The sequence below is a fragment of the Poecile atricapillus genome, chromosome 3 (genome assembly GCF_030490865.1).
Source record: "Poecile atricapillus isolate bPoeAtr1 chromosome 3, bPoeAtr1.hap1, whole genome shotgun sequence".
Lineage (NCBI taxonomy): Eukaryota > Metazoa > Chordata > Aves > Passeriformes > Paridae > Poecile > Poecile atricapillus.
This window is the reverse complement of record NC_081251.1, coordinates 81,267,093-81,290,951: the sequence shown is the minus strand read 5'-3', so window position 1 is coordinate 81,290,951 and position 23,859 is coordinate 81,267,093. Positions and strand designations below refer to the sequence as shown.

The following is a 23,859-nucleotide window of genomic DNA, read 5'->3' as shown; positions in this document are numbered from 1 at the left end:
AACAGCTCGTGTCTCCTCAGTTATAACTCAAGCATCCTTCCAAATCTTAGCAGTCAGACCAAAGACCTAGCAGTGCTTTCACCAACCTTTCTCAGTAAGCTCTCGGGCTTCTGTTAGAAAACAGTTCAGGACTGTGCTGAGGTTGCTCAGAAGCAGCTGGCAGTGCTGAAGGGACTGTAATGTCTGTGGATCAATGAAGTTGCAGGAGCCATCAAACAGTGGAACACCTTGTCAAGGAGGAATATTCAATCATCAGTCAGCGCAGCAACTGCAGACTTCCAAAGGACACTTAAACAACCCCAGGAGACTTAAAGAACCACTTCAAGATCCAGTAGCATACACTGGCAGATTACTCAAGAAGATCCTTCACAAAGAATGACTCGACGTTTCAAAAGCGACTACACCAGTACTCACATATTTGGTCCAGTTCATCTTTTGTACAGATCACTTTGTTCCACGTCCACTCAAGAACAAACCGTAAATTTCCAGCAGAACTTGGCTGCTCTTTAAACGAGAAAACAAACAAGACATGAAGCCACAATTTCTTACCCAAACAGACACAACATAAAAACAATGTAAGCAGCATTACCTTCTGAAGTCCAGTGTTTAATGCATCCCGTCAGAAGCTCTAAAGAACCTGTTTGCACAGCAGCTGACAACACTGCTTCTAACTGCTCCTCCTGAACAGAACAGACAGAAGCAAAATCACAACCCCACATACTTTTCCTATCTGGACCTCGCAGAAGTGTTTCTTTCTAACTGGATACTCATTTGGGCATCACAAAGTCCAATGGCACAAATGCAACTATTCCACATTCTTGACTCTTTCTTAATTCTAGCCACAGGCCGGACTGCTTGCTGGTTTGAGGAACACAGGAAAGTTTTCTTCTGACATTTCAACTTCACACAGCCTAGTTCTAATCTCTAGTTCTGTGCCTCAGCATTTCAGTCTTCATTCACTGACTGCCAATTAACTATTTTCAGTAACAGCATCTGCTAATACTCATTATGCACTTTGTGCACACCCCTTTGCCCTCAGGAACACGTGAAGGGAACAGAGCAAACACCACTGGGTTTGCATGGAAACGGTGAAGGTGAGGCCAAGCAGCTCCCAAGACTAGCAAGACATGAAGCAGCTTTGACAGCCAAAACATTATGTTACAATGCCATAGCAGTCCTTGAGAAGGATAATACACAGGCATGCACACACATGGGAAATAATGTAGCAGCTCATTCCCGCTAGTGTTCAGACATTTCTTTAAGATTAAATGATTCTGCATAGAAGTTTTCTTCCCTCTATTTTTTTAAAACAAATTTTTAAAGTTTTCTTCTAGGTAAGATCATGACATTTAAGAGCGATTTATACACATGAGAAGACATATGACATATTTCCATCATTTTCTGAAAATGTATTTGACAAGGAAACATGCCAAATACATGCTACTTAGGGTACCAAACAAAATTCCAAGTAACTTGACCCTAATTCCGAAATTTTTCTTTCTAGTATTCTCAAGCAATCCCTGCTTAACGTAGTCTCTGAACCACACAGTCACAATCCAGCAAAGGTCATCATAAATTTTCTTGCTTTTCCAAGTTACTTGCCAACTGGAGTTGACATCAGAACTAGACATCATCTAATCAGAATGTAAGAGCCTACATCAGGCTTGCAAAACAAGCATTCTATGGGCTGGGTCTGCTTGCCAAATTTGTTTTAACTACCACACTACGCAGAAGTGCTATTTTTCCTGACACATTTCCACAGTCTGGTGAAGAATCCCACAGACAGGAAGATGAAGGCAGAGGGAAGACTGCTCTCCCTTTCCCAGTGCTTTCTGCTCCACTCCATCCATGACGATTATCCAACCCTTCAGCTTTGCCCCTGCCTGAAGATGGGCTGTTCATCACAAAGGGTCCTTCTTTCATGAAACTCTTCAGATGTGAGACTAAGTTTGCTGCACCAAAAATGGAAAACCCATGAGAGAGGGGTGTGAAGCCACTGTGGTGACAGACAAAATGCAGCAGTGTTGAGAGGTACAGGTGATGCAGCAAGGGGGCAGTCTAAGAGGAGGAAATCAAACTACCACAGCTCAAGGCAAAGGCTACAGAGATAACGATCAGCTTTGAGAGGATGCAGAAAAGCCTAGATAAAGGGAAAATGAGAGGAAGTGTTGATGAAATTGTCAAGTAAAGCAGACAATTGCAACTGGTTAGCACTTCCTTGGATGCAAATAATGTCTAGTGCAGCAAGCTGCTGTTTGCAATAGTGCAAGCATCTGAGGGTGCCACATACTGCACTGCATCCAAGGCTCTGAGACACTGAGGGCATGAAGAGGACGATGGCTGTTCCCAGGGAAAGCTGCTTTCCGATGCACATGCCCAGCAGTGACTGAATGCTTCCACATGCCAACGTGTGGTGTGGAATTTACAGCCAACTCACTAAAGACAGACCTCTCAGGGCCGTTCCCAGTCAGAAGACTGGATCTAAGAATATTATTACTTCTGATAAATATACGTCAAAACCTGCCTCTCAGACCAGCTTGTAATCAAAAATCATGGTCTTGTAGCCACTACAGCCTTCAGACAAGATGGATGTATTTCCCCCTCAATTCCCCAACGTACACTCACCTGACTCAGACTGGATGGCTGGACATCAACCAGTCTTGGAGACAGCAAGCCAGCTACAAGACACCGAGTGTAGCTGTCATGAATGGCTTCACTTATTAAAGGACCAGATTTCTTCAAAAACTTCAGGGTCTGAAACATCAATCAAAATACAAAGGCTAAGACAACATCCAATCACTAAGGTTCTGGATCACTTTAGACTGTCAGCTGCATAAGTAGAAGCAGGCTTCAGGTTAGCAATTTTGGTTAAGCATTGCTATGTAGAGTCTTAAACACAGCAGTACACTTACAGTTCCAGTTTCCAAAAACACATCCTATAGAAGAAAAAACCCTTGCAATGCTGAAGAAAAGGAAGTATTTTTCAGCCTGTTTGTCAATACAAAGGCCTTGCTTTTCGCTGAACATTGACACAAAATACATTCAGTAGAAGTTAAAACTAATACAACTACAAACCACTCCTTTAAAGACTGTATGTCTGTTTGCAGGGAAGACAGTTTATATGAGTACATTTAGTGAGCTGGAACTTAATTTGAAAGGGTTTGTCACAAGCTGTGCAGTGCCTCAGAAGTTACACTTTGGCCAAGGCTGAGAGAAAAAACATGCATTTCTTCTTAAACAGTTTAATCACTTTTCCCATTCTCCATGCTGTCCTCCTTTCTCAAGTTCATGGGGGTCAAAACCCTAACTCCACACTATACAAAGAAGCAGACACTTTCCCCCACTTCCACCACACTCTCTCTTCCTACTACAACAATGCTGCATTCCTTTCTAGCCATTCACTCCCTGCTCTTGCCTCCCTAAAACAGGCTGTACCATTTGCATGGAACTGGCAGGATATGCATGTAGGTGGGCAGTGTGAGCATAAAGTGGTCTCTGACACTCAAAGCACTGCAAGAGAAAAGTTAGAAAAGGTTCATCTCTTGACAGTCCCAATGGAAATACAGTAAAACAAAAAAGTCACCTCCTTCTGGAAGCCGGTGCAAGTCATGTGAACAATTCCCGAGTTGAGCAAGCACGTCACATCTGCAGGAACAAGGAACAGACGTTTGACAGATGTCGTTACCTGATCACCAGTTTATGCTTTTTAAATAGTGCTCTATTTGTCTAAAAGACAAGCCTCCAGCACCCCTTTCCTTCATCACATCACTGACACACTTTCCTAAAAATTAGTTACTCTCTGTCTGTAGAAACTTAAGCTCAACTGCTACCCAGGTGCTGTGCTTTGGGCATTTCATTTGATGACCATCAGCCCTTCCTGGGCTATGTTACAGAAGCTCCCAAACCCAAAACTCAGCAGCCTTGACAGGTACGTCTCACTAGAGTAAGCACCTTGTCAGGACAAGGTAACCAGGTCTGAGAAGGTTTATGGGGCTTTTCTTGTTTGGGATTTTGTGTGACAAGCAACAAACAAGAAAGAGAACCACCAAGTAGCATTTGACCTCCACTGAACCTTGTCACTACTCAAATGAAAAGCAGTGAAATACCTACCAAAATTATAGGTGCTTGGATTAAAAAACTGTTCAGGTGGTGGATAAGAAGGAGGAACCCCCCGACTTAGACTACGCTCGTGTACCAGAATATCCAAAATGAGGTTTGGAGAAGTCATGCTTATTACAGGATCCAGTGACCACAGTGCAAAATAGGGGCAATCATGAAGGAATTCTTCTGGCCTTAAAGAAAACAAGTGCATAAGTTCAACAGCAATTTTCAAATTAACCCTCTGTAGGGATATTGAAACCACTTAATTAAAACCTACCTCAGTGAGTCTGGCATTTGAGCATGATACCAGCGATTGATGTCAAACACACCCAAATAAGTAGATGGTTTTCCCTGACCATAGGTATTCACTTGCCAGCTGAAGATTGATACACTGGTGTCAGGAGAGATTACTGTCAAAGACAAGACATGGTTCCTTGTCATAGAAAATATGAGATATCTGCTGTTTTTAAACCATCACTTTCTATTTTGGCTTAATTCTGTTATTTCACTCATGAAACACTACCCTTTATTAGTAATGATAAAAACAATATACAGAGCAAACATCCATGTGATGTGGTTTTAGTCAAAGTGCCTCTTTTTCTTGTTCAAATTGTATCTGTTCCACATCAAACCAAATACACTATTATAAGCTCATCAAGTTGTTTATCCAGATCATCAGAAAAAGATATCAAATAGAACTGGCTCCAATACTGAGCCCTGGGGAGCACTATTTGTGACCATGTGCAAAATGGATGCAGCCAGAGATTTGATCAGGAAAAAAAAAAAATTCAGATAACATTCCTAAGCAATAGAAAGAATGGTATTACTGTTCAGTGCAGACTACTGGCAGAACAAACTGACTGACCAGCCTTATACAGATGACCACATATACTACTCTAGCAACCCAGCAAATATAAAACAAGCACTACTTTTTTCCTTAATGAATGATGTTCAGAGGGATAAAAAGGCCCACATAAGTTCAGCAAACAAATTTACTTTTTAAATAAGCCCAGCAAGGTCAGCTAGATGAATATTTAAGACTGTGGGTATAGAACAGTATTCATTGCTTAGATTTCCAAACCATGTAGTTTAGAATAATCAAGCAGAGACATGAGAACAAACCTTCATTAACGCTATCCTCTCTGTCAGCATGGTTGCGAAATTTTTCTATGGTTTGACAGCTGAGTAATTTAGTATTGCTGGTCTGCCCTCTCAAGGGAAAGATTCCACCAGTGAGATCTAAATTGTACCTTTCATCACAGTATTCCAAACCCTGGATGGGGGAGGGGGGGGAAAAAAAAGTAATTTTCATTAGACCTAACAAGAAAGAATGTATATGTCTAATATAACATGCATATTGTATTGTTTATTTGCAATGATCTTATTTCTGATAGCAAATAAAAACTACATCTGACATTCAAGAGAATTAAGTGTCAAATTTTAACATATATTGGCTGAAAAGGCTTTGCACATTTTCAAATATTAGCATTTCCTTAGCAAAACTTTGCTCTGAAGCATGCAGAGTTGACACTATTTTATTAAGGAATTTTGGAAGTAACAGATATATGCAGGGTAGACAAGAAAAATCATAACCATCTCTTTGGAAAACTAACATGAACCCTAAGCAAAGAACCTCATCTTCACTGTAGGATAAGTAATCTCTAAAACTAATTTTAGAGATGATGTCCTGAACAAGAAGTTCATGATTCCGAAAGACAGTTCCACAAGATAAAGCACTAAAATCCCATAAACCTGTCCAGCATTAATTTAATGCCTAGAAATTTCAGCTTTCATTCATATATGAAGAGCCACTCCCACATAAATTCAGTGCGGAGGGGAAGTAGAAAGTAATACTAAATAGTTCCTGCCATAACAACTTCCTAATCAAAGCTACATATTTTAAGTTTTCCATAATGGGGCAAGCAAGTTAAGGAACTCTAGTGCACAGAAGATATTAAGCAGTGATGCTCCAGACCAGTTAAACAGGACAGTTTTCAAAGAAGTTGCACTGGTCAGACTCTGATATGAACATAGGGACTGTACACAAGCCTTGTGCAGAACAAAGGTAAGGATATGCTCCATGACCATGAAGTGATCTGCAAGATACAGCAACTGCTGAGATGATCTAAAAGAGGTCTTTGAAAGCCTAATTTAAGTGTATTATTCAGTTTTCTTACTTTATTACTTATTTAAGCCAGACTTGAAGGCAACAGAGACTCAAGTTTGACACATGTTTATAAAAACACAGTGCCACATGTTGTCAAAGTTCCACTTGTGACTTTCACCATGCTATAAAGTCAAAGATACATGGTTTCATAGCCTCAAATCTGATTCCTGGGACATATAGCACTGCTGTAAGCAAACAAGTATTTTAAACTCCTGTGACTTCTACTCAGTGAACAAGGAGCATCAGTAGATTACTTTCTCCTTGTTTACTCAAGCTTGTCCTGCCAAAAGTGAACAACTCTTAAATTTTATGTCACTGAAGACCAACAAGAAGCTTGATTCAGTCATGTAGGCAGAGAGCCATTATGTCATTCTGACCAATCTGTGACCACAAGTATTCCATCACTTAAGTGTCCATTGTTGAGCACAGATGCTGTCATGATGCATCCTTTGGGGAGGGATTAAGAATTGTTTTGGGGGGATTTTTTTGGCAGTAGATGCTATCAGGACTCAGCATGAGACTACACTATTAAGTGGTTTATCTTGTAGGCCAGCTGAGGAACCTGTCTTTCCTCCTCAGAGGGTGCAGATGTTCAGCTCTCTTCAACAGACTTCTAAGATTGGTTTCCTGTTATAATCTTTCAACACATGCCTGCGAATGTACTACTGTTTGTAGAGGGTTCCAAGTCTTACTTGAACTACACCACAGGTTTTCCAGGTCACAAACCCAGTAATATTTTTCATCACTTTCTGTGCTTTTTTTTTTGAAAAGCGTCAACTGGAATTTCTAGTAAACCCATTTTTAAAGACTGATGAAACGTTTCAACCCTCTGAGGTATAAACTGACCTTTGTCACATCTTGTTCAGAAAAGACAACCAAGACAAATAACTGCCAAATAGTTCGAGGACTCACATTTTAATGTTAAATTGTTCAGATGGAAAAATGTAGTAGCCACGAGAGAAATAGAGACAATTGCTTTTTCCCCAATGCAGCACACAGTAAAAGGTAATGTTTTTGTCATTGCTAAGACTGTAGCTAAACATAACTTTTAAAAGAGGATAAAACAAAACTGAAATTCAAAAGCAAATCTTGAGAAGATTAAAGAAACTTTCTTCTATCAACTTGCCAAAGTGCTTAGAGCACTAGAAGATGCAGGAGTGAACTGCAATGAAAGCCCTTTAAAAAAAAACAAAACCACAGAAACCCCAAAGAAACACGGTGTTCTGTTCCTTAGAGTACTGCACATTTCTGTCATTTAAAAACTGCACATAAAGATATGACATGTATATTCAGACATGGTGAACCACTTGAAGTATTATTACTCCATCACCGTGATAGATGATGTCTTTTAAACACCACTTTCTCCGAACACCTAACCTTTATCTGTTTAAAAGCAAATCAGGAAGGCACTTCTATACAGACAAAAGGAAAAAAGAACAAAATTTAAACTCATTCAAAAAATTCAAAACTCAAAGTCAAAATAAAAAAAAGGAATCTTTGAACCACAGTCCAAGGATTACATCAATTTCATTTTGTGCTACTGAGAACGTACAAGAGCAAGTGTCAAATAGGAGGAAAGACCTGCAAGATCACTTTCCCATCAAAAACGTCTTGGTAGTGTTTCATGTATACTGCTAAATAGAATTAAACATTATACAGGTGCCTCCTGCCTCTGTTAGATTACCTGAGATCTAATAATACCTCTTCTATATTTCATCTATTCTATACCACAGCATCTCTGGAACCAGTTCTAAAAATTTAGAGATTCTTCTGAACAAATCATACCACTGTACATCACATGTACATCTTTTACTGGCTTTAAGAGTAGATTTCAGAGACAGCCTATTCAAAACTTATAAGAAGAGTAATCTTTACAGCTATTGAGTTTCAGAATCAATGTTGCAGAGACATTGTAGGTATTTTTGTAGGTGTTCTGAAGTCAGGCTGACAAGAGTTTAAAAGAAAAACATTATAAAACAGATCAAAAATGTATACAGAGATATATATGACCATATTGTAAGAAAAGGAGACAGACAGAAGCTTCCTCAAATTTACAGTTTGGTGACACAAAGCTATTCAAAGCCTTGTCTTCTCTTCCTAGATGCCATCCATGTGATGTTTAAGTTAAGAGTAATTTCATTTATAACAGTCATTTCCTCTTCAGGAATCAGATGTATAAGAGCTCTTTGCAGATTAATCTAGCTGGAACACAATGACACTGAAGTATAAAATTGTATGGCATAAGGATGGATAGATTGTGTCTGACCAATCTGGTCATCTTCTATGATGGAGCGACAGAAACACTTGACAAGGGAAAACTGATCGATGTCATCTACCTAGACCTCTACAAGGTCTTTGACACAATCCCTCATGACATCACCATCTCTAAATTGAAGACAGGAAGATTTGAAGGATGGACCACTCAGTGCATAAGGAACTGGTTGGAAAGACCAAGCCAGAGAGCTGTGGGAAACAGCTCTATCTCCACAGGTCAATGTTGAGTGCTGTCCCTCAGAAACCTGTGTGGGGACCAGCACTCTTCAATATCAATGACACAAACAGTGAGATCAAGTGCACCTTAAGCAAGTTTGCAGATGACACAAGGCTGAAAGGTGCAGCTGACAAAACAAAAGGACGGGATGTCATCCAGAGGGACGTGGAGAATGCTGAGAGGTGGGCCAGTGGGAATTTCACGACATGAAGGTTAGCAAGTCCAAGTGCAAGATGCTGCACCTGGAATGGGGCAATCCCATTCCAATCTGACTACAGACTGGGAGAAGTGACTAAGAGCAGCCCTGCCAAGAAGAATGTGGGCATTCTGGTGGACAAGCAATATGCACTCACAGCCCATCCAGAAGTCCAACCTCATCCTTGGAGACCTCAGTGCAGCCTTTAAGCACATAAAGGGAGCCTACAAAAAAGGGAGACTGACATTTTACAAGGTGTGTTAGGATAGTGACAGGACAAAGGAAAAGGGATTTTCAACTAAAACAGAAGAGCTTTAGATTAGATGTTAGGAAGAAATTTTTTACTGTGAGAGTGGTGAGCATCTGGAGGTCAGGCTGCGCAGAGATACTTTAGATGTCCCATCCCTGGGAGTGTTCAAGGCCAGGGTGGATAGGGCCTTGAGCAAACTGAACTAGTGTGTGGCATCCATACCCATGGCAGGGGATTGGAATTAGATGATATTTAAAGGTCTTCCAAACAAAACTATTCTATGATTCTATGACTTGTTTTGAAAAACATGGACAAAAGAATGCCTAAAAAAGACTCATCAAAAGACTTAAGTCTCACTGATATTTCATGGAAAATATTAATCTGGTCAACTTTACTGATCCTTACTTAGACAAAATTACTATTTTCATCTTTTCACATACAAGCCTGTCTTACCTCGTACATGACTTGTCCTGATGCCAGGCGTTTCCTGTCACCAAATGCTAACTGCAACAGATGTAAACTCACAACATCACCTTCACTGAAAAAGAAATAAATGAGGAAATTTTATTAAAAAACAGCTTTACAATCCTCATTTTCATTTTATTACATCTAAGCTGAAACTAACTTAAGAGCATGCTCTTTTTGAAAAGAAAAACACTGCTTCCCAAAACATAATAATTGGTCACACTTAGCCAGTAAAACAAAAAGGAGGAAATTTTGACACAAACAGCTCCAGGGGCAAATACTAACTATACCACTGAAAACCTTTAATATGCAACATGGAGAAAAAACTGCTGAATTTCTAGAAATAGTTCACAACAGTAAAGTGCTCTCCATGAAAACTGCTTTTAAGTCAAATTTAAGAAGACTGCCACTTTATGAACAGCTGGGCTGATTAAGTAGCTTGCTGATGATGTTTAGTGCTCTGCATCTGCAGCCTAAACAACTTTAGATGGACTGAATATCATGGTGGGAATACCAAACAAATCTTGAAGCAGTCATCAAGAAACAAGGGAAATCACTTGAGACTGCAAGCACAAAAATATAGCCACTGTTTCCTTTGCCTTCATTCACAAGGCAGGAAAGAGCCAACCCTCTTTTCAAGTGTAAAATCCTGAAAATATTGCATTTGTAAGCTTAACACTTCATCTCCTGTACAGTTAAATAAACAAAATGAATACACAGATATCAACTGAATGTGAACAAATATTAAAAAAAAATAAATCAGTGACTTATGGCAAAATTTTATTCACCTTTGTTGTGTAGACTGAACAGCCCACAAATAGCAACAATTGCGGGGATCATTCTCAGGCTCTTGAAAAGTAACTGCATAGACAGGAATCCTTCCTCCTTCAAGCTGGGAGTGATGCCTACAGGTTTAAAAGAAAAAATTAGTATAGAAAAAAGGAAAGCCTGCTGGCTCTGGTTGTTTGTAGAAGGGTAGAAGCATCTTCTGGGAATAAAGAAGCTTGCATGCTTATCCTCAAAGTACAGAAAGTCATCCATCAGTACTTCCAACTAAAACACCTGATGACTGAGAAGCCATTACTTCTTTAGTATTTGTCTTCCCAACTTCTGAACTTCAGTTTCACCTTCACAATCTTCTTATGGTATCTAATTATGCATCCACTGTCTATTTATGCATCCATAATGCATCCACAACACATAACACATCATTTCTGCTGAGGCACTGTAGATTTCCTTAAATAACACTTGTCTGTGGTCATATATTTCAAGTGGCAGATTACAAATCACCTCTATATTTCACATTGCTTATAAATTTATGTATCCCTAATTCTGATCTCCAAGTCATCCAAACAAACTTTCATTCACATATGCATTCTTCCCTGGGAATGAGTCAACCACTCATCAAGGCTGAAATGTAGGAAAGAATATACTTTCAGGCACAGATCAGCTATTGAATTATGTCACACTAGATCCACTGTGGACACTTTAAAGAATATTACCACCAAAATAATATTATTCACACAGTGAAGCCTTCCAGTGGATGCCATAATTGCAATAACTAGTTCCAAACCTTTCCAAAATCTTTCACAGAAACACACACATTGCTGAGGTTCACAAAACACTAGTGGACAGAACAAACGGACTTACAAAAATCGGTTCTAAAACACCCCTACGGCATGACTTCCTAAAGCAGAAAATTGAGATCCCTACACCTCCAGGTGTGACAAAGTGGAAGTGACTACTTACTCCCTCTTCAAAGTTTTCATGTTCCATAGTGACAAGTAGCCATCAGAAAAACCCACAACGAGCTGGTTGCTTCTGCTTATGTAGCACAGGGTTGATACTGCTGTTCCTGAAGGACTTCGTAATTGAAAACAGAGATGCCTCCCTTCTCTAGTCACAGCTTCTCTTCTTTGTGGAACTTCAGCAGGAATTCTAGTGACAACTTCGAGATCTACACACAAAAAAACAGGCAAGAAATTAATGCATTGTGCCACTTCCACTGCATTTTAAACTGATGTGATTATACAACATGTACAATCTAATTCTACTGTGCCAAGCAAAACACCCATTTCTGCAGCACCCTTTTTTGCTACTCCTGTCTCTGCACCCATTCAGAAAATAGAAGCACTCTCCAATGGGATGGGTCTTGTCACTCCTATTTCAAAACTCGGTACAAATGTAACCATTGTAGCCAAATTCTTCTTGCACCCTATAAAGCAGGAGATTGGGCCTCATGATGAAGCTGCTTGAACTCCTGAACCCATTCTTACCACACCCAAAACAGCGTACGCAATCTGAAAACACAAACTGCCATATTCACTGACAAATACCAAATGCAGAATTTTTGATAAGCCACATTTATTTTAAAACACAAGCCTAAAGCCTGCCACAAGTCGTTAATGGAAACAGGAGAACACTCCCAAGAATTATGGTACCTCTAACACAACTTCCTGTCACGCAGCTGCACTGACTCAAATGGAAAAATTCCTACATCCCGCTGGTAACAACCACAGGGACAAGGGCATGTGGGCAGCAAGAGGCCTTCTTAACATCAGCAGGGGTATTACGCCACTCCCATTTTTGATCAGTTCAGCACCACACCACATCAAACTGCCATCTGCAGTCAGCAATGTCAGAAATGGCAGTAGTCTGTCAGCATGATGAGATCTTCACTGGGATACTGCCTGGCTTTGGAAAAAAAACAAATCTTCTTACCTCTAAATTCAAGTTTAAAAAATGCAGCTTACCCGACGCTTCTACTTCATTCTGACTGCAAGACAAATCATCCAAACAAAGGTCAACCAGAAGGACATGGCCAACATCTGTGGCCACTGCTGCCACTCCAAAGAGCCATCGCAGACTCTGATGCAGGTGCCGGGTGCTCACGCTGGCTCCGCCATCGTTGCTGATGGGTTCGATGGCCGTCACCTGCAGGGAACTGCAGCTTAGTATCCAAGCTCTGCGACAGGCTCAAGAGTAATCACTCAGAAGGGAAGCCAGCATTGGCACAGCAGAAACAGGAAAGGAAACACAGGATAAGATTTCCATGGGAATGAAACATTCCTAGAAAGGGTCCTAGAGAGAGATGCTGCCTTACTAAAAATCTACACTGGTCCTCACTTTGACTGGTAATATCTAACAAAAATTTTCAATGCACACCATCTTACACTGTTACAGATGGCAGAGAAAACTGTAAAAGGCAGCCTAAAACAACAGCAAGAGACCAAACAAGAACTTGCTCAGCCTGAGGCAGGAGCTCCCTCTGCTCCCTGACACACCAAGCAGTCCCCACAACCTCAGCACAAGGTGAAGACAGACCCTTCAGGACCCACAGCACACCCAGGACAGCACTGACTGCTCTAGCAGACACAAGCACACCACAGCTCCTGCACTAAAGCTGGACAACACAAGAACAGGGGCTATCTTCCGGCCTCTTACAAACACAGCACCATGAAAACAGACAGCTTTACATCAGCAACAAAGCATTGTCTGAAAACAAAGCAAAGAAGCGAGCGTCACAAGCTAGTCCATCTTTTTATGTAGGTTATTTACCCCCAGAAGTGGGGGAAAATATTCAAACTCAAAGGCTCCCTGAAGTTTTCTCCTCTCCTGTATCAAGCACTTGCATATGACTGCACTGCCTGGCCATCTGCTATACAATTCACCTTTCACCTTGAACACAAGAATTCTAATTGTAGAAGTATCTACAGTTATTTAGGAAACTTGGTTTTCTTTCAGTATTATTATGATTCAAATTAAATTTTCAATCTTCTCTACTGCTCAGAGGACCAATAAAAGTATTTTGATTACTCGGATTCTTGCACTCCAAGTCCTAGTGACTGCGCCAAGGAAATACAGAACATATCTTGCTGCACAATTAGCCAAAGTTAAAGTGTTGCTTCTAAATTCTTTTCAAGGTATTTTTTTCACTGTACAACTGGCTCCAAATGAATCATTACTAGTTTTGCATAGAGTCTTCCAAAATGTTCCCTGGTTGCTTCAAATTTCCATGAAGAAGCTCTTGAAATGATGTTTTTCCCATTATGCTATGCACTGCTTTTTCCTATTCTCTTAGTGCTTTGACAACTCATTCTGGGAAAGAACAAAGAAAACTTTTCTCAGCTCACTGAATCTGAATGCTGCCCTTCTGCCTCATGCAAACCAGGAAAATTTGGGAAAATACCATGCAACAGTTCTGAAACATGGAACTGTTATAAACCAATTCGATGTAATTCATCAAATTGTTTACAATTCAGAATATAATTTGGAATCCAATTCAAATCATACACATCAACATTTTCAGTGCTCTGCTGCATTTCATACATATATCAATAGGCCACTGAGAGACACTCAAAGACACATGAAAAGATATTATGCCAAAATTCTTTCTAAGCTCCTGAGTTTGGGTTTTTTAACTCATTTCTTTATTCTGTGAATGACTCAACATCCACTGCTACACTAAAAAGCAGTAACACAGTCACAATAAACACCCTGTATTAATACACTAACAACTTGACACCTTGGAGAAGAGTTGCTCTAAGATAAACTGTACAGCTTAGCTGTCAACAGAAGTTATACCCATTGTGAAAATAGTCCCGAAAATATAGTGCTCATTAAAGGTGTAAAAGAGTAATGACAAAACTAAAGAAAGTGATGTTAAGATCCACATTTTACCTTTAAAAAATAATCAATCTGAAAATCAGAGAAACATTCACACAGATCAAGCCCCCCCAAAATATACATTACATAATATGCACACATGAATTTCTCAAAGAATTCAAAAGATATGGACAGCAGCCAAGTGCAAGTTATATCTACTTGGTTTTGCTTACCCTTACTCCCACTCAGCCTGAAAATTAACAGTCCAATTAAGTAATACCTAGACCTGACTATGCTGACTAAACTAACACAATACCAAAGACATAAGAAGGAAAAGGAAAGCAACAGACCAATCACACTTGTAATCAAGAGCTTTCAGGGCATAAGTGCAAAACTCTCAGGGGAGCTTTGGCTTTATTTCAAAATTCCTACCCTTTATCACACAACAGCTAACTTTTTCCTGCAGGGCTTCATCATCTTTGCTCCTGAACCAGTTTTTGTGGTATAGAACAACTCTCTAATACAACTGATTGCTGGAACTAGCTTCTATTTCAAAACACTTCCTCAGCTACAGATTTGTCATGCAACATAAGCCTTACTTCTTAACCTTTGCTTTTCCTAACTTATTTAGATAGAAGAAATAAAACCTAACACCAACATCACTTACCAAAACATAATTTACTTACTGATTATTCATGCTAGCACACAGCCTTTCCATCCACAACTCGAGCAGATAGCAAAACACCACACTGGAACACTGATCCAACTCGTATCTTTAGAACTTATCACAACACAAATGCTCACTACTACTAACAACACTTCCACCTGTACTCTAGCAAGACAAACCAAACAATGTTAGAGACAGCTGGGTAGTAAATGAGTATTTATCTGTTGCAGATTCTAAGATGATAAAAACACAGTGAATCTCAATGCTCTGAAAACTTAACCTGATTCTTGTTTCAATTACATTAATGAGACACAGGGACACAACATCATTTGAGTTCAAGGGTTATAGAAAGAAAAAATTACTGACATTACACCACTGTATCCCATCTACACAAACATCTCACTATAAAAACCTAGATTGTATTTCTGTATTATATATATATATATATATATATATATATAACACAAAAATCTACACTATATTCAACAAGCAGAGATTCAAGGACAGCAGACTGAAAGTAAAACTGCCAACAATCTGACAGATAACTCACTAAAATCTTTTTTTCCAATCCGAAGTTAACAGAAAAATCTGTTCTGTTCCCAAGTCACCTGCTTCCTAGTCTGAGATTGATGGGAATGTGTCAAAGTCATTAACAGCACAGTGATGTGAGTCTGAGATACTTTAAGGACAGTACTTCTGATAGAAATTAGCCATTTAGAAAAGGTATATATATTACAGACATATTAAGTAGGGTTTTCTTTTTTGCTCTGAAAAATAAAAGGTTTTCAATGCCTTTTTCAAAAAAAGTGAAGAATTAAATCACAATGTACTCTACAATATTTTTTTTACTCTCAGTAAACTCAAAAGATAATGCTACTGCTAAGTCCAAGATTTTACATTGAGGCTCTCCTGACTGGGTAGTCGGAACTGACAGTATGTTAACGCAATATAAAAAGAAAGAATAAGTTATAGAGGTGCACAAGAGCTCCTCTTGAAACAGGATTATTCCGCACCAAACAACACAAAATGTTCATTTTCTCAAAAAGATACATACCCTTCCTGGAAGAACAACTGCTTTAACCACTCTTGAGATCCCAAGGTCGTACAGACAGAGAACACTTCCCTCTGCTTCCTCCAAGCCAACCAGGAGCCCAGTCCTCTTCTGCCAAGAAAACTCCTTCACCACACGAACAGTGGGAGGCTGCTCGTTCACTCCGCTGAAGCGATACGCAGACAGCCGCTCTCCTGTCACTGAGTTCACCACCTCCAGCTGGGGACCACACGCCAGCCACGCCAGGCCACTTCTGCCTGCAAGGCAAAAGAAACACCACTGAACAAATCCCCAGCACAAGAACTGAAACAACAGCAAGGGCGCTGGCACCGGGCCTTTCCCTCAAGTGCACCAAAGGGAGGAAGGGCAACCTACCTACATCCCCACCAGTCTTTTAAATCATCCATTGCAATCCTCAACCAATACATCTTAGAATTAATAACCCCATTCTTTTGCATTTGTACTTGTCTTTCCTGCACTCAAGAACGTTGACTCTTTGGGATAAACATTACAATACACTGAGCTCTAGGCTGTACTCCATACTTGGCTTGGTTTTGCTAGAAAACACCTAAATATGTACAAAGTCTCAAAGCATACTTCACATACAGCCCATCTAAACCAATTCCTTTCCAGTTAAGAATTTTGCTTGACAAACGACTACTCTGGGCAGGGATTCGGACAGGAAATTATCTTAAAGTGGGAACTGCATCCGTAAATTTCAACTTTTACACCTGCACATCCCAGAACAAATTTAACAAGTGTTGTTTCACTGAAGAATTTAACACTTGTTCCTTAGCTGAGGAACTTCAAGCTCATAGGAAGGATTAGCTCCGTTACTGCACTTACAGACAGGGAGATAAGATTCTACCTGGTCTTAACAGATGCCCAGACATCCAGACAGGCATCCAGCTCTACCTTCAGATCACCCAGAAAGTCAACTGCCTAATCTGCTTAGCTGCTGTCAGCAACTCTCACTGGGTCTCATCTGCATCCTATTAAATAATACGTGGGCAGTTCTTAACAGAGCTGTCCTCTTTCCATTTTTTATTTAGACTAGAGAAGAAAAAGGAGCATATTGCGTCTCTGTAACTACTTCTGCATGGGATGTTAGGATGGACGTAGAGCTTGGGATAAAGAAATTTGTCCCAAAACAACACTATTACCTTCTTCTTGAAAACTGCCTTCTATTTCATTCAAAACTAAGGAGGACATGGTCAGCTGTATTACTTAAACAGCACAGGATTGGAGCAGGCTGTTGCACTTTCAATGCTTAGCACTTCCAATTGTTAAAATATCTTGTCAGCACTAGCAGAACCTGATGCATTTTATTTAACAGAACCAACCTGATGCTATGACCCTGTGCTTCAGGCAGTAACAACTTTACACCAAATCCAAATTTAAAGGAAAATGCTCACCTCCAGAAAACTTCCCACACAGCACAGAGTCTAGGGTGATCTCATCTTCCCCAAGTGCCTCAACAGTCACCTCTGGAAACTGCAGCAGACTGCTCGTTACCTGAGCCGTTAGGTCTCGCATTCTTCACTGCAAATAAAGAAAAAAAGGCAAAAAGACTCATGTCAGCCATAAAAATCTTTGAAACTGACCCAAGCTTCATCAGTATGCAGTGACAAATCTCCCATACATCATTTGTAGATTTTTTTCTGCTTAAAAGAAATGGCACTTGGGACATTTTTTCATCTCACAGCAGAGCAAAAGGAGAATCTTGAGCTTTTCTGATGCCTACAAGATCACCAACAAAAAGTGACCCAGAGGGATGGGCAAGATCAGTAATAGGGAAGAGAACAACACACCGAGTTCTAGTTTACTCATACAGGTTAGCAAGATGTGATTTCCAAAAAATCATATTCTGAAAAGCTTCTCAGTAAGAGATATAACTCTGCCCTTTGCCGTGATTTAATACATTATTATTTGTAGTCAATTGTCTTCTAGTAGACATCACTGATGAGCCACGTCCCGTTTACTTTTTATGCTTATTTTTGACATTCAAGAATAAAAAGTTCTTGACCAAATTCATACTCAAATTCTTCCAGAAAACATACTGCTAATACTTTCAAGCAATACTAACTTCCATAGCTCATCAATTTAAAGTATTTTTCCATACACTTAAGAGGTGAACGTAACAATATACTTCAAAATACTGGGTTTTTTCTCTGCTGAAGTCGTTATATTTCTTGTTCCAGTCCCTTCCTTTCTATTGCTTTTCTTTATCACATCTCTGCAGTACTAGAGAAAAAATTTGCTCACACAGGTGTTCCACAAGAGTCCACATTTCAGTATGTCAGGATAGATTGTTTAGTATTTTTGTGGAAAAACTGAAGAGCTGAACTGATTTTCAGGATTAACCAGGTGGCTAAATATGAGATAATCCATATGCATGGAAATACAAATTACTTTAAGGATCTATGTTTTCCAAGTCATCTGGCTTATAGAAAAGGCCTCTGAAAGACAAGACGAATTCAACTGTCTTGTTCAAACAGTGCTGCTTTCTTCAAGACATCTCTAGGCATTATACACAGGTCACTAGTGCTGGGTTGTGTTCCCTTATCTGCTGCCAGCAGGACAACAACAAGCGTGTGAAGCACAGGAAGGGTAAGTCAGGGTCCTGCACTAAGCACAAGTCAAGATTTTGACAAAAATGTTGCTGATGGCAAAGCCAGTACTGCAGCCAGCCAGCCTGACTACTCCACCAGCATTCTCTACCAGCCCAGATCAGGTTCCAAGTGGGACAACTTATTTGCAGTAGTTTTGCTGAGTTTCTCTTTTGGTACTTGCCATCAGTTTCAAGTGACAACTTCTGCACTGTTTCCAGGGGCTCCAGAGACTATAAAAGGCCTCACAATTACACCAGCACTCTTGCTTAGTTTAATTGCCATTTAGTGTGATGTAATTTAGGAGTAACCCATAATACCAAATACTAATTCAGACACATCTGGCTGATGAATAGCATCTTTGAAATGTTTTGGTGCGTGCTTGTATTCCTGTCACTGGGCACCACTGGCACGTTCCTGGCTCCATCTACGTTACATCCTCCCTTCAAGTATTTACGTGTATTGATGAGAACCCCTGAGCCTTCTCTTCTCCAGCCTGAACAGTCCCAGTCTCCCAGCCTTTTCTCAAAGAAGAGCTGCTCCAATCTCCTCTAACCATCTCTGTGGCCCTTTGCTGCACTCTCTCCAATACCTTCATCTCTCTTCTTGAGAGTCTGGTGAGCCTGGACCTGACACAGCATTCCAGCTGAAGTTTCACCAGTACTGTACTAGAGGAAGGATCACCTCCCTTCACCTGCTGGCAAAGGTTCCTCCTCATGCAGGCCAGGCAGTGTACCATCAGCCTTCTTTGCTGCAGGGGCACAGTGATGGCTTACGGCCAACTGGGTGTCCCAGGGCCTTTTCTGTCAAGCTGCTTTCCACCTGGGCAGGCCCCTGCACACAGTGGTGTCTGGGGTGATTCCTCCCCAGTGCAGGATTTGGCATTTCCCTTTGTTAAACTACATAAGGCTCTTGCCAGCCCATTTCTCCAGCCTAAGCACTGACTCTGACAACATATATTAAGGAATTTTAGAAAAGAGCACAAAATTCCAGAATTATTGTGATGTATAAATTTTTTCTTTTGTTTTTGGTAAAAAAGCATGGAGATGTCTGTGTGGTAAGTATACAATTATTAACACCATATACCACAATAATAGCAAGACAGTTTTAAGAAGAGTGAACAAATATCTTGCAGTAGGGCAGGTAAGAGCATGCAAGGAAACATCTCAGCTGGATGCTCTCTATGAGTCATCCTGAGCGACCCTGCCTACCTGCTGTGCCAAGAGCACAGAACCTTGTGTGGCCAAATTGGAAATCAAACATCCTCTACTGGGGAGATTTGAGTTTAAAAACAAACCGCTCACCATCCCAAACTCCCCACCATCTCAAAAAAGAATTCTTCCCTGATGGAAGCTCATATGTTAATACTCTGTATTCCTGCCCACAATATTAAAAAAATATGCTTATCAGTCCATGAACAGCAGTAAGAACTATCAAGTAAGTAGAACTCCAAGACCTGAACCATTTTTGTAGAAAATGAAAATACTAGAGCATCAGGCATGCTCAAGTTTGCTCCAATAAGGCAATGACCATTTTAACTTTTCTTTAAAAAAAACAAACCCAAACAAAGACAAAAAAACAGGCATGGAACAAGGTTAATAAACTTTATAACAAATTATGAACAATTCATAATGACCCCTCTATAAGGATGCTTTCCTTGCATCATTTTGCTAAGTTAAACCAAGAACTGCTAGGAAGTCAAAACAGAGGGGAAATACTTAGATCTAGATTAAAGGCACGAAGCCTCTGCTTTAACAGATATATCCAACAGCAACTGAATTTCTGCTGTCTTTGAAATAGTAACTACAATCACATTCTTATTTCTGCCTGTTGGAAATCAGATTAGGGTAAAATGTCACATGCTTACTCCATTTTCAGGAATAAACCAGAATTCCACCTCCCCACTGTATCCTACAGAAATGCAGTCTGTGTGCAAGTTGCCAAAATTACCATTCTTCTTCACCCTAGGAACTTATAGCTTCCAAATAACATGAACAAAAAGACAGAAATGTCATAAACTTTTGGATTAAAAAGCTTGGAAGGGGGGAGAGGGAAGGAGGGAAAAGAAAGAGAAATTGCATGTTCAAGCAGAATTACATACAGCCAAATCAGAGTTGTGAGATGTCAGTTTTGACTGATGGTATTACATAAAAATCAGTTTAAAAGGCCAACAACATTATGCGCTCACTGAAGAAAAAGCTAAAAATACGGTCAGTCACAGCTGAAGACAAGATTTCATAGGACATGTTGATTTCACTGACATCAAAAGAGAGACCCTGCTGCCATGTCTTATCTCCGTATTTGCTCCTTTGTTCTACTACTGTATTTTGGAAGACATTTCCAGCATACCACACCGGTATGCCATCCCACTGCTGGCCCTTCCCAGCACAAATTCCAGAACCACATCGAAGAGAAAGACCTGCCAGAATCACGAGCGGTCACCTCTTCCAAACACCCTGCTCAAGCCATCAGCTAAAGCAGGCTGCCCAAGGCTGTATCCACATGGATTTGGAACATTTAATTATCCAACAGGCTTCTACAACCAACAACCTGACAAGATCAACTGCAGAAACACTCGCAACCCATGCAACAGGGTGACTCTCTTGCCAACTTCAGGATTCTATTCTCTCCACCACACCAGTAAACCAGCATCACACCAGGAAAGGTCTGTCACCACTGTTTCTCCAAAACTATATCCAACATCTTACAAGGCAGAAGACGTAAAATTAATAGAAGCTTGATCACGCTTGAAAAAGCCAATGCTAGGCAAATCGATGCAGGAAGGAGAGCTGAGGTAGCACGTGAATGAGGAGCTGTCCTCCCCAGGATACAGAGCTGTGTGCCCAAACACAAGGGACAGCTGCCAGCCAAGGCTGACACAACCAACCAGACTGATGGGCCCGGCAAAGGCACCTGCACGGCTCTAGACCCCAAACGGGGTGCAGCCATCCCGACACAATCAAGTCCCTCAGTTTCCTCCAATCTTCCCAGACACGACCAGGAAGCAATCCTGAAAGACTAATACCAAGCATTCTATTAGCAGAAGCTTCAAACCTGGACTCAGTTTATTAAGGAAGACACTGAGAACTTTTGTTTAAGCCAGCAGCAACTTAGCTTTGCGACGTCTTGCTTCGTGGGAAGACCCCCACAGATCGCACTGGATTCTTCTAAAGCTGTGGCCTCCCCACTGCACCCACCCCTCGTCCCGCAATCACCGCTCTAAGCACGGAGAGCATTTCCCGCCTCCTCATGGAATACAACCCCGAAGCACGGCGGGGGAGGGGGGAGGCGGAATTAGGAAAAAAAGTAAAGAAAAACCCTCCAAAAACACGACCGAAGGGGCGAGAACAGAGGGCGTGCGCGGGTGGCCGGGCAGGAGGGAAAGCTCCTGGCGGCAGCCGCCACATCTCCCACGCCCCCCAGCCTGACGGAGCCTCCCGGCCGCGGAGCCTCACATGTGCGCTGCCCAGGCCGCGCCGCCCGGGCCTCCCCCGCCGCCGGGGGCCAGGGCACGTGTGGCGGACACGGCGCCGCAGCCCGGGGGTCACTTACATAAGGGACGGGCGGCCGGGCCCGCCCGAGGCCCCCGCGGGCCCGCGCTGCGCCAGCGGCGTTGCCGGCCTATGCGGCTCGGGAGCGCCCGGTACCCGCTGGTACGGGGCGGGAGGAAGAAAGGGAGGAATGAAGGCAGACGGGCGGGCGGGGGTCGTCGCTGCCGCAACCTCCGCCGCCTCCTCCTGTCCGCGCTGCTGCCCCCAGCCCAGCCGAGCCCGCGCTCCCGGTACGTGCCGGTGCCGGTGGCATCTCCCTCCCGCAGCGGCGACAACGGCGCGGCCCGGCCCGGCCCGGCCCCGCGCGCCCGCGCACCCACCTCGCTCGCTCACCCGCCGCGCGGGGGGCGGGAGGAGTTCTCGCGAGAACCGCAGCGAACCTCCGCGGGAATTTTCAAATGCGCGGGACACGGCCCTGAGCGCTGGCGGCGGCGGCCTCTAAACTACGAATCCCGGCGTGCAGCGCGCAGCCGCTTCCGTTTCCGCCCCGGCAGCTGCTGTGTCTCGCGGGGCATGCCGGGAGCTGTAGTTCATGGACCGGCAGGACCAGTGCTCCTCAGAACCCGTTCCTGGCCCCCGTCTCGCACGTCATGGGGATGGCTCTGCTCCCCTGCCCCGCCAAGGGGGAGCCCCCGGCAGGGAGAAAGCTGGCCCTGCCTACCTGTGTCCGTCTCATCGCAGGAGCCGCTCACCCGCTCTCCCTCTTCCCCCCTCCCCCACCCCATCTATCTGGATTTCATTGAATCACAGAACGGTTTGGGTTGGAATGGAGTTTAAATATCATCGAGTTCCAACCCCCCTGCCACGTGCAGGTACACCTTCCCGTGGACCAGGTTGATCAAAGCCCTTTTCAGCCTGGCCTTGAACACTTCCAGGAATGGAGCATCCATAGCTTCTCTGGGCAACCTGTTTCAGAGCCTCATCACCCTCACACTAAAAGACTTCCTTCTACTATCTAATCTAAACCTACACTCTTTTAGTTTGAATCCATTCACTCTTCTCCTGTCACTACATGCTCTTGTAAAAAGTGCCTGTCCATCTTTCTTGTAGGTTCCCTTCAGGTACTGGAAGGCCAGTCATTAGGTCATCCATTTAAAAGGATTTAAAGGTGTAGACTATTTAGCTGCAGTTTTCCTCTAATTTTTAATAAGAAAGTATATGTAAAAACCCAACAAATTAATATAAAGTTAATGTTACACTGTTAGTCACTGAAAGGAGAAAAAGTAAGGATTAAGTCAAAAGTGCAAGTCTAATGCTACTCCTTTCAGTGTACATATTGTAACGTGGTCAAAACATTCTTTGACTTAAAAAAAGTATTTAAATATAGTCTAGTGGAAGGCACCCCTGCCCATAGCAGGGGGGTTGGAACTAGATGATCTTTAAAGTCCCTTCCAACCCAATCCATTCTATGATTCTATGAAATTTGCAATGCTTCTAAGAAGTGGTACCATCATCAAAGGGGTGACAAAGCCATTTAATTTCTCCCAGCATACATCATCTAAATTACATCTATGACTCTTAATATTGAGTCACCATTCTTTATATTACTATGCAAATCTCTTTTGTGACTTGGTGGCTGCTATTGCCATTTTAGATCTATTAATTTGTATCATGCAAGAGCACAGGTCATGAAGAAGGAGCCCACCATGCCAAGCAAGAAGATTGCACAGGTCAGCCCAGCCCCTGACCTGAGGGGGAGGCTGTGC

At 41.9% G+C, this 23,859-nt stretch overlaps 1 protein-coding gene across 4 annotated transcripts in view; it reads right to left on the bottom strand.

Annotated features, from left to right (window-relative positions):
• Positions 1 to 22,506, bottom strand: part of LOC131577204 (protein ELYS-like) — a 41,612-nt gene extending 19,106 nt beyond the window's left edge. For 3 of the 4 annotated variants that reach the window (XM_058834727.1, XM_058834729.1, XM_058834730.1), the window contains exons 1-15: positions 22,155 to 22,301; positions 17,409 to 17,535; positions 15,997 to 16,250; positions 12,424 to 12,604; positions 11,420 to 11,627; positions 10,459 to 10,575; positions 9,659 to 9,743; positions 5,224 to 5,374; positions 4,379 to 4,511; positions 4,111 to 4,292; positions 3,584 to 3,645; positions 2,626 to 2,754; positions 590 to 680; positions 415 to 504; positions 87 to 227 (exon numbers count right to left, since the gene is read on the bottom strand). In XM_058834727.1, coding sequence (XP_058690710.1) covers positions 87 to 227; positions 415 to 504; positions 590 to 680; positions 2,626 to 2,754; positions 3,584 to 3,645; positions 4,111 to 4,292; positions 4,379 to 4,511; positions 5,224 to 5,374; positions 9,659 to 9,743; positions 10,459 to 10,575; positions 11,420 to 11,627; positions 12,424 to 12,604; positions 15,997 to 16,250; positions 17,409 to 17,529 — 1,945 coding nt within the window. In that variant the 5' untranslated portion in view covers positions 17,530 to 17,535; positions 22,155 to 22,301. Of the gene's footprint in view, positions 1 to 86; positions 228 to 414; positions 505 to 589; positions 681 to 2,625; positions 2,755 to 3,583; positions 3,646 to 4,110; positions 4,293 to 4,378; positions 4,512 to 5,223; positions 5,375 to 9,658; positions 9,744 to 10,458; positions 10,576 to 11,419; positions 11,628 to 12,423; positions 12,605 to 15,996; positions 16,251 to 17,408; positions 17,536 to 22,154; positions 22,302 to 22,473 lie in introns of those variants that run through there. The other variant, XM_058834728.1, reaches the window with a different exon arrangement.
• Between the last annotated feature and the right edge of the window lie 1,353 nt (positions 22,507 to 23,859).